Source organism: Gossypium hirsutum, chromosome D08 (genome assembly GCF_007990345.1).
Source record: "Gossypium hirsutum isolate 1008001.06 chromosome D08, Gossypium_hirsutum_v2.1, whole genome shotgun sequence".
NCBI classification, from domain to species: Eukaryota; Viridiplantae; Streptophyta; class Magnoliopsida; order Malvales; family Malvaceae; genus Gossypium; species Gossypium hirsutum.
The window spans coordinates 23439705-23452702 of NC_053444.1; the positions used below are offsets into that span (position 1 = coordinate 23439705).

Below are 12998 nucleotides of genomic sequence, written 5' to 3' on the forward strand. Positions count from 1 at the left end.
TGTGATATTATGGATTTGCGATTGGGTAATTAATATCGTTGATTCGTTCGAATAGTGTTGGGCACATCCATAGTCGGTTATTTGACTAGCGCTAGGCGCAAAACATCGTCAGTTATCTGACTAGCGCTAGGTGCAAAACATCATCGATTCATTTGACTAGTGCTGGGCACATTATTATAATTGTCGGTATATCTGACTAGCGCTGGGTGCAACTTCTGTCAATTTATCTGACTAGTGCTAGGCGCATTCTCTATATTTGTCGATTCATACAACTAGTGCTGGGCCCAAAGTTTAGTTACGATTTAATCGATAGGCACCGGGTGCCATTCATTAAATGATTTAAATCGACAAAGTATAATTAATCCATAGTGGAAGGTTGGTGTATGAAAGCTATTATGGAAGATGGATGAAATATTTAGTCGAAATGAGTGGTAAATTCTATAAGTTAACTATATATGCTATGGATTATGAAAATGTGGATCATCTTCTTTTTTCTTCTTCTTATTTCTTTAATGTTATTTTACTAATTATTTACCTTTTTATCCTTATAACATAACTTATAAATCAACTAAGCATAGTCCATAATTGTCCACTCATATTTTGCATGATTTAATTTCCACTTTAGTCCATCAGCACTTTAATTTCTAACTACCTACTACTATTAACTTTTGGAAATAACTTTTCAAGGTTTTGCAATTTAATCCTTTAACTTAATTAACTAACCAAACGTTAATATTTATTTACCAATTTTTAATATGACATTCATCAACATATATAAACATTAACTAAATAATAAAATACTAACTCGCTTGTCGAAATTGGGGTCCCAAAACTATCATTTCTAACGCACTAAAATTGGTTCGTTACAAAGTGGGAAGGATTTGGATTGTTGAATGATAAAGGTTGGAATTACTCAGGTTTTATTTTTTTTATCATAATAATGCCATGGATAAATCTTGACCATTCTACTGCTTAGGAATTCACTACTGCAGTTTGCTTCTTTCGAGAGCCAGACTTTAAGCTATCATTCTGAGTTTTTGTATGTCTACAGAACTCAAGAATGATATCTAAACTATTATTCCTTTCCCTGTACAGATCACAACTTCTACGTCTAGAGTGCTGCAAATATTCTTTTGAATACTCGTTTGTATCAATCGATAATAATATAATTTATTTAATCTTTTCAGAATTAAATCAAATCTAACAACATACCATATAGTGATCTATGTCTAGAGCTTGTATGCATGCATTTAAAATAATCACAAATCGAATTAAACAACAATTTACTCAAAAATTAGATCGTGGGCATTAAAGATAGTAAAAATTCACCCAAATAATTCCAACCCAATTAGATTTAGGGCACGTTTCGTTCGCTGTAATGGAATAGAGCTGTAATTTAATAGAGCTGTAATGGAATAGAACTGTAATAGTAATTCAATTGTTTGGTTGAATGGAATGGAATAGAACTGTAATAGTATTCTTGTGTTTGGTTGAATGGAATGATGATGTAATAGCATAAGGAAAAAAACTAAAATGACTAGAATACCCTTAGTAGAATTTTTTAAGTAGATGATTATTATTGTTATTAAATTTTAATAAGATTATTAATATAAATAATAAATAATTTAATCATATTTTAACATAATTATTATTAAATATAATTTAATAAAAAATATAATTTAATAAAATTCTTAATATAATTATTCTTATATGAATTTAGTAAAATCATAATATATAATAATATAAAAAAATGTATAATCTCATTTATTATTTTTAAACCGCAATACATATTTAATGTGCTAAAATATCATTAGTGAATCAAATAATTTAATTATTCTACAAAAAAAATATTAGAAGTAATGAATAACTTAAGAATTATATTTGGCGTAAATATAATATTCTTATATGAACAAAAGGTTACATAATTTCATTAATTTATATGTCATAATCCATATGTTATAAAATTTTACAACATCAAAAAGTTACAACATTACCATTGAATTTCTTCACAAAATGATAATTCAAACCAACAGGGTCAAATAAACATAAATAAATACATAAGCATGGCAGTTAGAGCTCAGAGAAGGCACCTTCTGTGTTCTATTCAGAATTAATAATAAAAAATGATTTCATATATCATCCATGATGCATGTTGATCAAAACAATTCAACTTTTCTTTTTCCCATTTCAATTGTTGGAAACTCCATCATTCACGTTTGTTGTCCTTCAATTTCAATAGCAGCAAGCTGCTTCAAATGGCATTAGTGTGGATTGGATGACTGACTTTGCCATGGAGCTGATATGAAAATTCATCCATTTGCCTCAGCTCCGCAATTTATTTCCCAGCAATGGCCGAATGAAGGTGGATTCCATGTCATTATTTTCAGACACTGAATAAATTGGTTCATTTTCAGACAGATACTTGCTCTCTTCACTTTTTCCTAGGATAACCAGATACAATCCAACTATTATCAATGCTACTCCTACTACCCTGCAAGTTTCACATATTTTGCAAGCTATATTCAATGTCACTCCAACCCTGCAAAGTATGATTGTAGGCAACAATGTATGGGTTAAAAGTTAAGGCTTACCCTCCCAAGTAGAATTCTTCACCCATTGTAATAGTAGCTATTAAAGCTGCAGGTTATAGACTTGCTAGTCGAACAAGAAATGAAACAAGCAAGCTAGTCGAAACACTAGTTGCGCATATTCTCAGTAGAAATCAACTCTTAAAACTTGATCATTCCCAAAGAAATATGTCACCTACTTATAGACTTGGAAAATGACAAACTATTCTCCATTAAAACGGTTTACTAGTGTGAGAAATTCAATTATCGTTAAAAAACAACACATTAATCATCAAGAAACAATAAGACTTTCATGCTTATCAAACTAGCTTAAGGAAGTCAATTGGGAGACTAAGACCTCTTAATTGACCTATGCTATCATTTTTTTCAAACATGCCATAGTCAAATGGATCATACTTAGCCCAACCAAAACTTATATAGGACCTAAAATAATGGCCTACGCAAAGAAAGAAATTTATTATAATGTTACATGAAACGAGCAACAACTTTCCCAACACTATTGATATCTTTTTGTTGTAAATATAGATTATTATGTGAAGGGAACAAATATATATACTGTAAGTGATAGATATCATGTCCGTCTCAAGTGTGTAGTTATTTTTCATTGTTTATTTTTCCTCACAATTAAAGACTAGTATTTCGAAAAATAATGAGGAGCTCCACAGTTGTGAAAGAGTTTTATTTTACTAATACCTACAACTAATGAAGAATGGCAAGAAATGGTGTAAGTTATTTGTTTAAGAGCTGTGAATTGCAATCTTAATCAACCTCAGGTTTTGCAAAAGTGTAAATAATTTCTTTATAAAATGAGAAATAAATAGTTAATACAAAATCTTAATCGACCAACTAGTATCAGCATCCTCAATAAAAGAACTTGTCAATAATTAGACCCTTAAAACATTGACAGGAGATATGCCTCCAGAAACTTAGTACTTTAGTTTTAACATCTATAAACTACTTTAAATCTAGTTAGATCAAGAAATTGCATTGCATAGAACACAAAAGAAGGGCCAAGTAGAAAAAGGAAGCCAACCTACCTCCTCTGATCAGAGTAATCCATATATCTTTAGATACAAGAGCTGGCTGCATGTGTGCACACACACATACGTATTTGAAAGGAAAAAGAGAACAATATAGCTCATGGTGATTAAATAAAAAACAGGGAAAGTTTAACATAAGTACTCGATGCATGATATAAAAAGGAAAAGATCAAATCATTTTTATGAGTTCCCATTGTGAACAAAATTCAACTTTTCCCCAGCTATCTATAGATCCATCCTAAAGTCTTTTGGGGAAAAAAATCATCCATATTAAACTCAGCAAAGGTTTGCAAAACTCTAATATGGCAAGCTTAATGAATGAACCACGACAAAGATAATTCTATACAAGTAGAGCATGAAAAACATATCACAAAAACTGCTTAGAAAGAAGGGCAGTTAAGAAAATAGGGAAGGATTAGAGGCAAACGAGCTTAAACCCTATTCCTATCCCAAACTAGAGGTGTAGATAAAGAAAACGCATGAATCTTAGGGTGGGGTTAGTCATAAACTGATTAGAGATCAAAACAAGGTTAAGCTTTGAACATAAAGCGATAGCAGCAACAGAAAGCGAAAAGAGACAGCCCAAGAAGATGTAGAAAGTATATCAAACCAAATAATTGGAAACAACCTTTGCTTTGCCACTTTATATCCAAATACGAAAGGGGAAAAGAAAAGTTGAAAGAACTGGAAGAACTTTAACTAAAAAAATCAGAGAAAAAAAATGGAATCAAAGTTCTTGCTGTAAATTAGGACGTTCAACTAGAAGGAAGATGAAGATAAAGATGGCAAATGGATGCTTGATTTGTCGTCGATTAAGGAGCTAATTTCTAGGGTTCAGTTTGGGGATAAATGTTGAGGAAGAAATCTGTAGAAGTGAGTGAAAACGATAAAGATAAGAGGAAAATATGCCCTGAATGGCTATTTTGGTCCAAAAAGGGGAAATGTTATTACGGGTGGTTTGGAATAGCAATTCAGAAAAACATGCCCTAAATGGCTATTACAAGACCGCACGGAATAGAGACAGAATATAATAGTTGACGAAATAGAAAACTGTGAACCAAATATGGAATAGGGACGGAATTATTGTACCGCACGGAATAGGGACATAATGGAATGGCAATTCCATCGAACCAAACATGGTGTTAGCTCATGGATTGGACATTCAAATCCAAAATAAAACCATTCAACATCATCATTCAAGTTTATGAATCACAAAGTTCAAATAAAAAAAATAAAGGCCGAACTGCATGAAGCTCTCGCTACTCCAGCTTTCACTTTAATACTGAAAGTTGATGCAAAACCCAGGGTAGATTTCTCTTCCCCTTCCTTGTGTCTGTGATGTATTTTCTATAAGCTGCTACCCTCTCATCTCTTTTCTTTGAAATTTTCCATGAGAATTCGATGTAGAGAAAAAACTGTTCTCTAATTCCTCTCTCCTCAAAATCCTTGTCTCCTATTTTCTTTTCTCTTTCTCTCCTTTATAGGGTAGGTCCCTGCCTCTCGGCACACTTCTTTTGCTTCCCCTTTTTCAAGGTGGTTTATCTGGTACAAGTACAACTGGCTGAGAGTGACGTGGACTGAGTGCTGCGCCATCTTCTTGGAATTTCTATGGCATTCTTGTTGGTAATCTAACCAACATTTTGCCATTTCCTTCATTTTCTTTCTTTTTTCTCTTCTTTATTCTGCACTTGCTGCCAACAATAACCAACACCTTTCTTCCCCAGTAACAAATAATGACATTTATAGCACAATCCAAGCTTTATTATGCAATTTTCTAAAAATATCCTAAAAATGCTAACATATTTACTTAATTATAAATAATAAATTCAATCTAGAGGCCTAAAATATATCTCTTTTCAAGAGTTATCACACCCCAAGCCTAAATTATCACAAGTGGAGAATACTATTCCTAGACAACTCGACTTGAATCTGTCTATTCCCTCTTGTGTCGCACTTAGGGCTCCTCGTTAGAAGCTGGTCTGTATCCTTTTCATGTCAGTTCACCCGTTGGATCTTAAGCCATCATAGCCGAAAGCTTCAAGAAGTTGAAGAAGGTGATAATCCAAAAGCTCATTTTTTTTATTTTTATGTGAATATTTATATATTTTTCCCAAATAGCCCAAGTGTCCTTTCATTAGAATCATGCTTCCTCTGTACATACAAGTTAGTTGCACCAGACTAGACAACTCACGCATTTTTGTTCCTATCCGGACAATTGTCAGGTGTGGCGACAATTCTGGGCGCAATCTGAAAATACTCATGTAGCGACATCAGTACCATAACATAATAAAATTAAGGATAACTAAGTTAATATCCACTGATTTATAAAATGTAAATTACTAAATTGAAAATGCTAAAATATGTGCTAAAGATAACTAAATGGAAACAAATTAACCAATAAGTAGGGAGAAAACATATGTTCTTTCCAGTACTATCACACCCACAAACTTGAGTTTTTTTACTTATCCTCAAGTAAAACAGAAACTGGCAAGGCTACACAAGAATTCACTAAGGTAAATGATCATTCTAGCAACTTGAATCACCTAAAATCCCAATAAATGATTCACATTCAGATGACAGAATATTGCATCGAAAATACATAAGTATGAATGACTAAGATTGCATCTTCATCAAAACCAACATCATGCTTTAAATTTTAATTTCTATCTACCAATACAACATTTATTGTATATATATTTTTTTGTGAATAAGGGATATCATTGAATTACTATATCCTTGTTCCTGAGAAGTAACGATGGAGTACAACAAACCCCCAAGAAGTATGTAATTGCACCGACACACACTCATGCCGCGACAACCTTTGGCTAGTTTCATTTTTCTAACGCTTGCATTGGAGTGTTCCCTTTTCAACATTTCACAATACACCTATTTTAGAGTGTCACTTATTCATAACTATATATACATATGAGTAGTTGTAAAAGGCAGATTCATTCAAAATTCAAGGAATGCTACTAGTCATCCATTACTAATGCAACCTAAATCATTCATCAAAGAATTAAAGGTACAACATTCAGTCAAATTTATCCAACTCATTCATTGATAGTTCACATGATTCAAGAATTAAGCATTAAATGTAATAAAAAATATTTTCAACACATTTGCATTAACCTCAAATAAACCTTGCATGCTTCATTAAAAAATTAAAATGTGGGTGTATTTCCAATCTCCAAATGCATTCCCCCAAACTTAAAGTTTGCATTGTCTCCAATGCACTAAGATTAAAATGCGATGATAATAACAATGCAACGACAATGTTAACTAACAAAATGAAAATTATAGCTAAATACAATGCATGATGCTACAGCTAAAACTTAAAATAAACTAACTTAGTTTTTCTTGGCCATCAATGTGGTTGCACGATGTTTCTTCTTCCTCCTTTTTCTCCTCATTCTAGCATTTTTTGTCTTTAGAGAACTTTCTCTTCTTTTCTTTGGGCTTTGCACGATCCTCGGATCCCTCTTCAGGTTCTGGCTCTCCCTGGCATCATCGGCTACTTCTTGTGTAGGAGGGGTCACATTGAGTGGTCTGGTATAAACCACTATAGCCAACGAATTGTGGTACTCCTCACTTGTTACCTCTGCAGCTTCCACCGGTCTAACTACGTCTTGCACTAGATTATCTTTAGTTACATCTACAGACTCGGATGCATTGAAAATATCCTCAATAGATTCTTTCTCAGTAGCTCCTGTCTCAGTATTTTCTTCCTCGGGCTTCTCGTTTACAACTTTGTTTTCCTCTTCCACAATAACTTCCTCCTCAACAATAGATGCCTTTTGACCAACAATGACTTCACCCTCGACCAGGCTATCAATCATTCACATGCACTCCTCAACATCCCTTGATTCAAATTCTTTCTTAACATTAGAGACATGCACAATGGGAGGGGATTCCATCGATTTGTCTCTGTCCTCTAGTTCATATTTCTCGGAGGAGGGTTCATATTCTCGGATAATCGGTGGGAATACTTGAAATTCTAGTGGTGGGTTCAGACTTGATTGGCATAATGTGGTAACAATATAGGTGTTATAGGCCCTGGGATAAGCGTAGAACAAATTTTGTAATCTGTCTATATCCTCTATTGTAGTGACAAGCTTGATCAACTTATTGCTGATGGAATTGGTCAATTTCTCGATATGCTTCATTTTTTTCAGCAATGATGTCTCTGTAGTCAATTTTATTCCCTCGCTTTCTACTTTGGTTTTGGCTTTCTTTGTCTTGCTAGTTTCTGCCTCCTTCATTATTCTTGTATCTTTGCCACGAGTCATTCTTTCAATAGACGCTTCATTGATCGAGCCCTTATTTTCCAAGATCTCTTCATTATCATGGGGCACGATCCCTTTTTGCTGGCACAGTAGCATCAGCAACAACAGGAAAACCAAAATTCCATTTTGCCTTGCAGCGTAGTCAGCAATTTCCTAGTGGAGTATTGAATCTTTCTGCCCTTGACAATTGAATGTATCAGACACATTCTATCAAGGTTGACTGTGGTGCTGTGAGTAGAGGGCAGTGGCCTGCAGTTGACAAAATAAAACTTGATTTTGCCTTGCAGTGTCAGGAATCGGCGATGCATCGTATAATTTTTTTGACGTGAACCTGTCCATAATGCTCATTCGATAAAAAAACTTTTCACCAATAGGTCCCTTTTTTAGTCTATGATATCTTTAATAAACTTGGAGATGGTTTTGGAGACTTGTTTGCCCAAATCTTACTGTTTTGAAAGGAGAATGCCCTATTCTAGGTGGAAGTTTCGCCTTATGATGTTGTTTTGAAATCAGTCTTTGGCTGCTTTCATTAAAAAGATCACCGGCTCCTTTTTTTCCGTTGGCATGGGGAATTCTGACTCAGGAACTACAGTTGTAGAAGATGAGTGTTCTTCAATAGGCTTGGTGGCTTTCTTGATTGATCATGTCGTTCTTGCCATATTTTTCTTGTTTTGTGGAGTGAAGATGGTTTAAAGGTGTAAACGTATGAACTTGGGGATAAGAAAGTGAATAAAAATTACTGCTTGGGTGTTTTTACAGCCGGCACAGTGAAGAGGGGTTTATACTGAGTGAAAGAAGAATATGAAAAGACGTGATTTTTTTGAAGAGAAATAAAGCTAGCGAGAATAATTATGTCCAATGAGGATTGTGCCCTTTCAGACAGATCAGACGGCTAGGTGACTTTTGATCAAACGGTGAGATCTGAATTTCCTAAGCTGTCCTCATTCTTGCTGAGTTAGAAGCGACAATACAATACTATGAACTATGTTGGCAATAGAGTCTAAGTGCGTCAACAATAGTACCTAATTATTCTGTAAAAATAAAAATAAAAATAATAAAACAATCAGAAGAAAAATTAAAATAAAATTACCTAGTAATAAATTGCAGAGAAAAAAAATTCAAATTAAAATTGTTTGACTAACTTAATGGTCTCTACCTTCTTTTTTTCAATATTTCCAAGATAATGTTCCAATCGTTGAACATTCACTTTGAATTGGTGTCCATCATTTAAATCTCTGATTGTGACTGCACCATGAGGAAATACTTTGGCAACTTCGAAAGGTCCAGACCAACGAGAATGCAATTTACCCAGGTGTAATTTCAATCTAGAATTGAATAATAAAACTTGTTAACCCGCGAAAAAATTGTCGCTGCAATATAATTTTGTCATGCTATTATTTGTTCTTTTCCTTGTAAATTGCAGCGTTTTCATAGGCATTTCGCCTAATCTCCTCTAGTTTAGTGATATCCAATAGCCTTTTCTTTCCAGCAGCTTTATAGTCCATGTTCACTTGTTTAATTGTCCACATTGCTTTGTGCTCCAATTCAACTGGCAAGTGACATGCGTTTCCAAAGACCAATTGAGACGGCGACATCCCTAATAGATTTTTGTATGCTATTCACAATCTATAAAGTGTCATCCAGTCTGGAAGACCAGTCTTTCCTCGAAGGGTTCACAACCTTCTCAAGAATGTTTTTAAGTTGTCGATTCGACACTTCGGCTAGTCCATTAGTTTGTGAATGATAAGTAGTAACCATTCTATGATTAACTCCATATCTTTTTAGTGCCGCTATCACTTGGTTGCAATGAAAGTGTGTACCCTAATCATTAATCAATGCCTTTGGTGTGCCAAAGCGAGTGAGAATATACTTGTGCAAAAATTTAAGTACTGTCGTTACATTATCCTTTGGGATTGCAATAGCTTCAACCCATTTCAAGATGTAGTCAACAGCTACTAATATATAAAGATTTCCAAATGAAATTGGAAACGGTCCCATAAAATCCATACCCCAAACATCAAAAAATTAAACCTCCATAATTGGCTGCTATAATATTTTATTGCGTTGGGATATAAACCCAGTGCACTGACACCTATTGCATTGATTCGCAAAATAGTGGGCGTGTTTGAATAATGAAGGCCAGTAGAATTTTGATTGGAGAACCTTAGCAGCAGTTCGCATGCCATCGAAATGGCCTCCATAAGGAACATCATGATAGTGCTTCAAGATTGAAAGCATCTCCTCTTCCGTAACACAATGCCGAATAATGTTGTCATTGCATACCTTGAATAAATACGGTTTGTTCCAATGATACTTCACTACTTCACGAAGAAATCTTTCTTTTTTATGGCCTGTGACACCTAATGGGAGTTTTCCACACACTAGATAATTAACCAGATCTGCATTCCAAGGGGTTTCATCTATAGCAAATAACTTTTCATCTGGGAATGTGTCAACAATTTGAATTATGTTTCCATCTTCACCGTCAACTTCTAATCGAGAAAAATGATCTGCAACTTGATTCTCTGAACCCTTGTGGTCTTTTATCTCGATGTCAAATTCTTACAATAGTAAGATCTAGCGTATTAATCTTAGTTTTGTATCATTCTTCACAAAAAGATATCTCAACACTAAGTGATCAGTAAATACGGTAACCTTTGCGCCGACAAGATAAGAATGAAACTTGTTGAAAGTAAAGACTACAGCCAACAATTCTTTCTTTATAGTGGTATAGTTGATTTGAGCCTTTGTAAGAGTTTTCCTAGTATAATAGATGGCATGAAATATATTTCCCTTACGTTTTCCTAGAATAACACCCATAGCCAAGTCGCTTGCATCACACATAACTTCAAAAGGTGAGACTAATCAGGTGCAATGACAATGGGTGCCTTTACTAGCTACGTCTTTTAATTGAATGAATGCATCCAGACATGCATCGTCAAAGAAGAATTTTTGATTCTTTTCCAGCAATGATCTTAAGGGTTTTGGAATTTTCAAGAAATCTCTAATAAATCTTTGGTAAAACCCCGCATGCCTAAGAAAATTGCAAATACCTTTCACATTTTTCGGTGGAGGTAATTTTTCAATGATTTCCACTTTAGCTTTGTCTACTTCAATGCCTTGACTAGAGATGTGATGGCCTAACACAATGCCTTCAATTGCCGTAAAATGACATTTTTTTCCCAATTTAGAACAAGATGTGTGTCTTCACATCGCTGTAATACTTTATCCAAATTGTTAGCAAAATGAGAAAAATCATTCCCATAGACTGAGAATTCATCCATAAACACCTCTAAAGAGTCTTCAATCATATTTGAGAATATTACCATCATGCACCTTTGAAATGTGGCTAGTGCGTTGCAAAGACCAGAAGGCATATGGCGAAAAGTGAAAGTACCAAAAGGACAGGTGAAAGTTATTTTCTCTTGATCCTCCAGTGCAATAGCAATCTGATTGTATCTAGAAGAGCTGTTCAAGAAGCAGTAATAGGCTTTTCCAGGAAGCCTATCCAACATTTGGTCAATGAAAGGAAGAGGGAAGTGGTCATTCCTTGAGGCCGCATTAAGTTTGCGATAATCCATACAGACTCAGCAGCCCGTAAGAATGCGTGTAGGAATTAATTCATCTTTTTCATTGCTAACCACAGTGATGCTATTCTTCTTAGGAACGCATTGCACTGGACTTACCCAATTACTATCAGAAATAGGGTAAATAATTCCAGTATCAAGCCATTTTATAATTTCTTTCTTAACAACTTCCTTCATCTGCTCGTTTAATATTATTTGTTGCTCAATCGATTGCTTGCCATCATATTCCAACTTGATCTTGTGCATGCAAAAAGATAGACTGATGCCTCGAATATCGACAATACTCCAAGCGATAGCTCATTTATGTTGCTTAAGAATATGAACCAATTTCTCTTCTTGAGTTACATTCAACATTGTGGAGACAATAACGGGGAGAGTATTGTTATCACCAAGAAAGACATATTTAAGATGAGTAGGTATTGGTTTCAATTATAGAATAGGAGTTTCATTGATAGATGGATTGAAAATTGGAGCTGTTCTATTGGCTAAGTCTAAGGATTTGATCTGCCATCCATACCTAAGTTTAATATTATTAGCTTCAACCATGCGGTCACAATCATTTCAAATTCATCATTAGATGTCACTGCAAACTCCATAGAAAGTATTATGTGTTGGTCATTGAATTTTGCCTCAATTAGATCATCCAGCACATTAACAGTATGGCATTCTTCTTTGTCCTTGCCTTGAATAGATTCGAAAATTCTAATGGCAACGTGCTTATCAGTAATGTGAACCTCCATGTTTGCCTCGCAGTCAAGTATGATAAAATCAACTGGAAAAATGAATTTATTCACACGAACTAAGATATCTTTAATTTTCCCTTCAGGTTGAGCCGAAGATCGATCAACTAGTTGCAATTTCACTGCAGTAGGTTTCATGTGACCAATTCCCAACTTTCTAAAAGTTGATAACGACATTAGCTCCCAAGTCGCAAAAAGCCTTGCTTAAATAATGGTTGCCAATCGAACATAGGATAGTAAAGCTCCCAAGATCTTTCATTTTGGGGGGTAACTTATTTGTCAAAAGAGCACTATAGCCTTTTAAGAGTGCTATAGTTTCCATATCACTCAGCTTTTTCTTCTTGGACAAAAGCTCCTTCATAAATTTCTCATAATTCAAAATTTTCACAAGTGCGTCTATTAAAGGAATATTGATCTAAAGTTGCTTCAGTGTGTTCAGGAATTGCTGGTACTGCTTATCCTGGTTATTGTGCCTGAATCTTCGTGGAAAAGGTAACGATGGAGAAATATCTAATTGCGTCAACACCTTTATTTGTGTCGACAGTTTTGAGGGTCAGACGTTAGGCATATAAGTGAAAATTTGTGGAACTGCTTTGTTTGGTATATCGAAAACCTCGTCAAATTCAACCTTTTCACCAGGGATCACTTCACCAGTATCTTGAGGTGTTACTGTAGAGTCTGTAGTCGGCTCGCCAATTTGTTTACCACTCCTAACCGTGATAGCCTTGTAGTGTTCTTTCCCTTTAGGACTGGAATTTTT

At 34.6% G+C, this 12998-nt stretch overlaps 1 protein-coding gene and 1 long non-coding RNA gene across 2 annotated transcripts; both read right to left on the reverse strand.

Moving 5' to 3' along the window:
- Positions 1 to 2349: 2349 nt before the first annotated feature.
- On the reverse strand, positions 2350 to 4518 carry LOC121220080 (uncharacterized). Its single transcript, XR_005917232.1, has 2 exons — positions 2592 to 4518; positions 2350 to 2491 (listed from the first exon to the last, which is right to left on the reverse strand). It is a non-coding gene; the product is annotated as an uncharacterized lncRNA (long non-coding RNA).
- Positions 4519 to 11989: 7471 nt separating this feature from the next.
- LOC107907305 (uncharacterized) lies at positions 11990 to 12415 on the reverse strand. Its single transcript, XM_016834640.1, has one exon. It carries the CDS (start codon positions 12413 to 12415, stop codon positions 11990 to 11992), a length of 426 nt encoding a protein of 141 aa, XP_016690129.1.
- Positions 12416 to 12998: the final 583 nt, after the last annotated feature.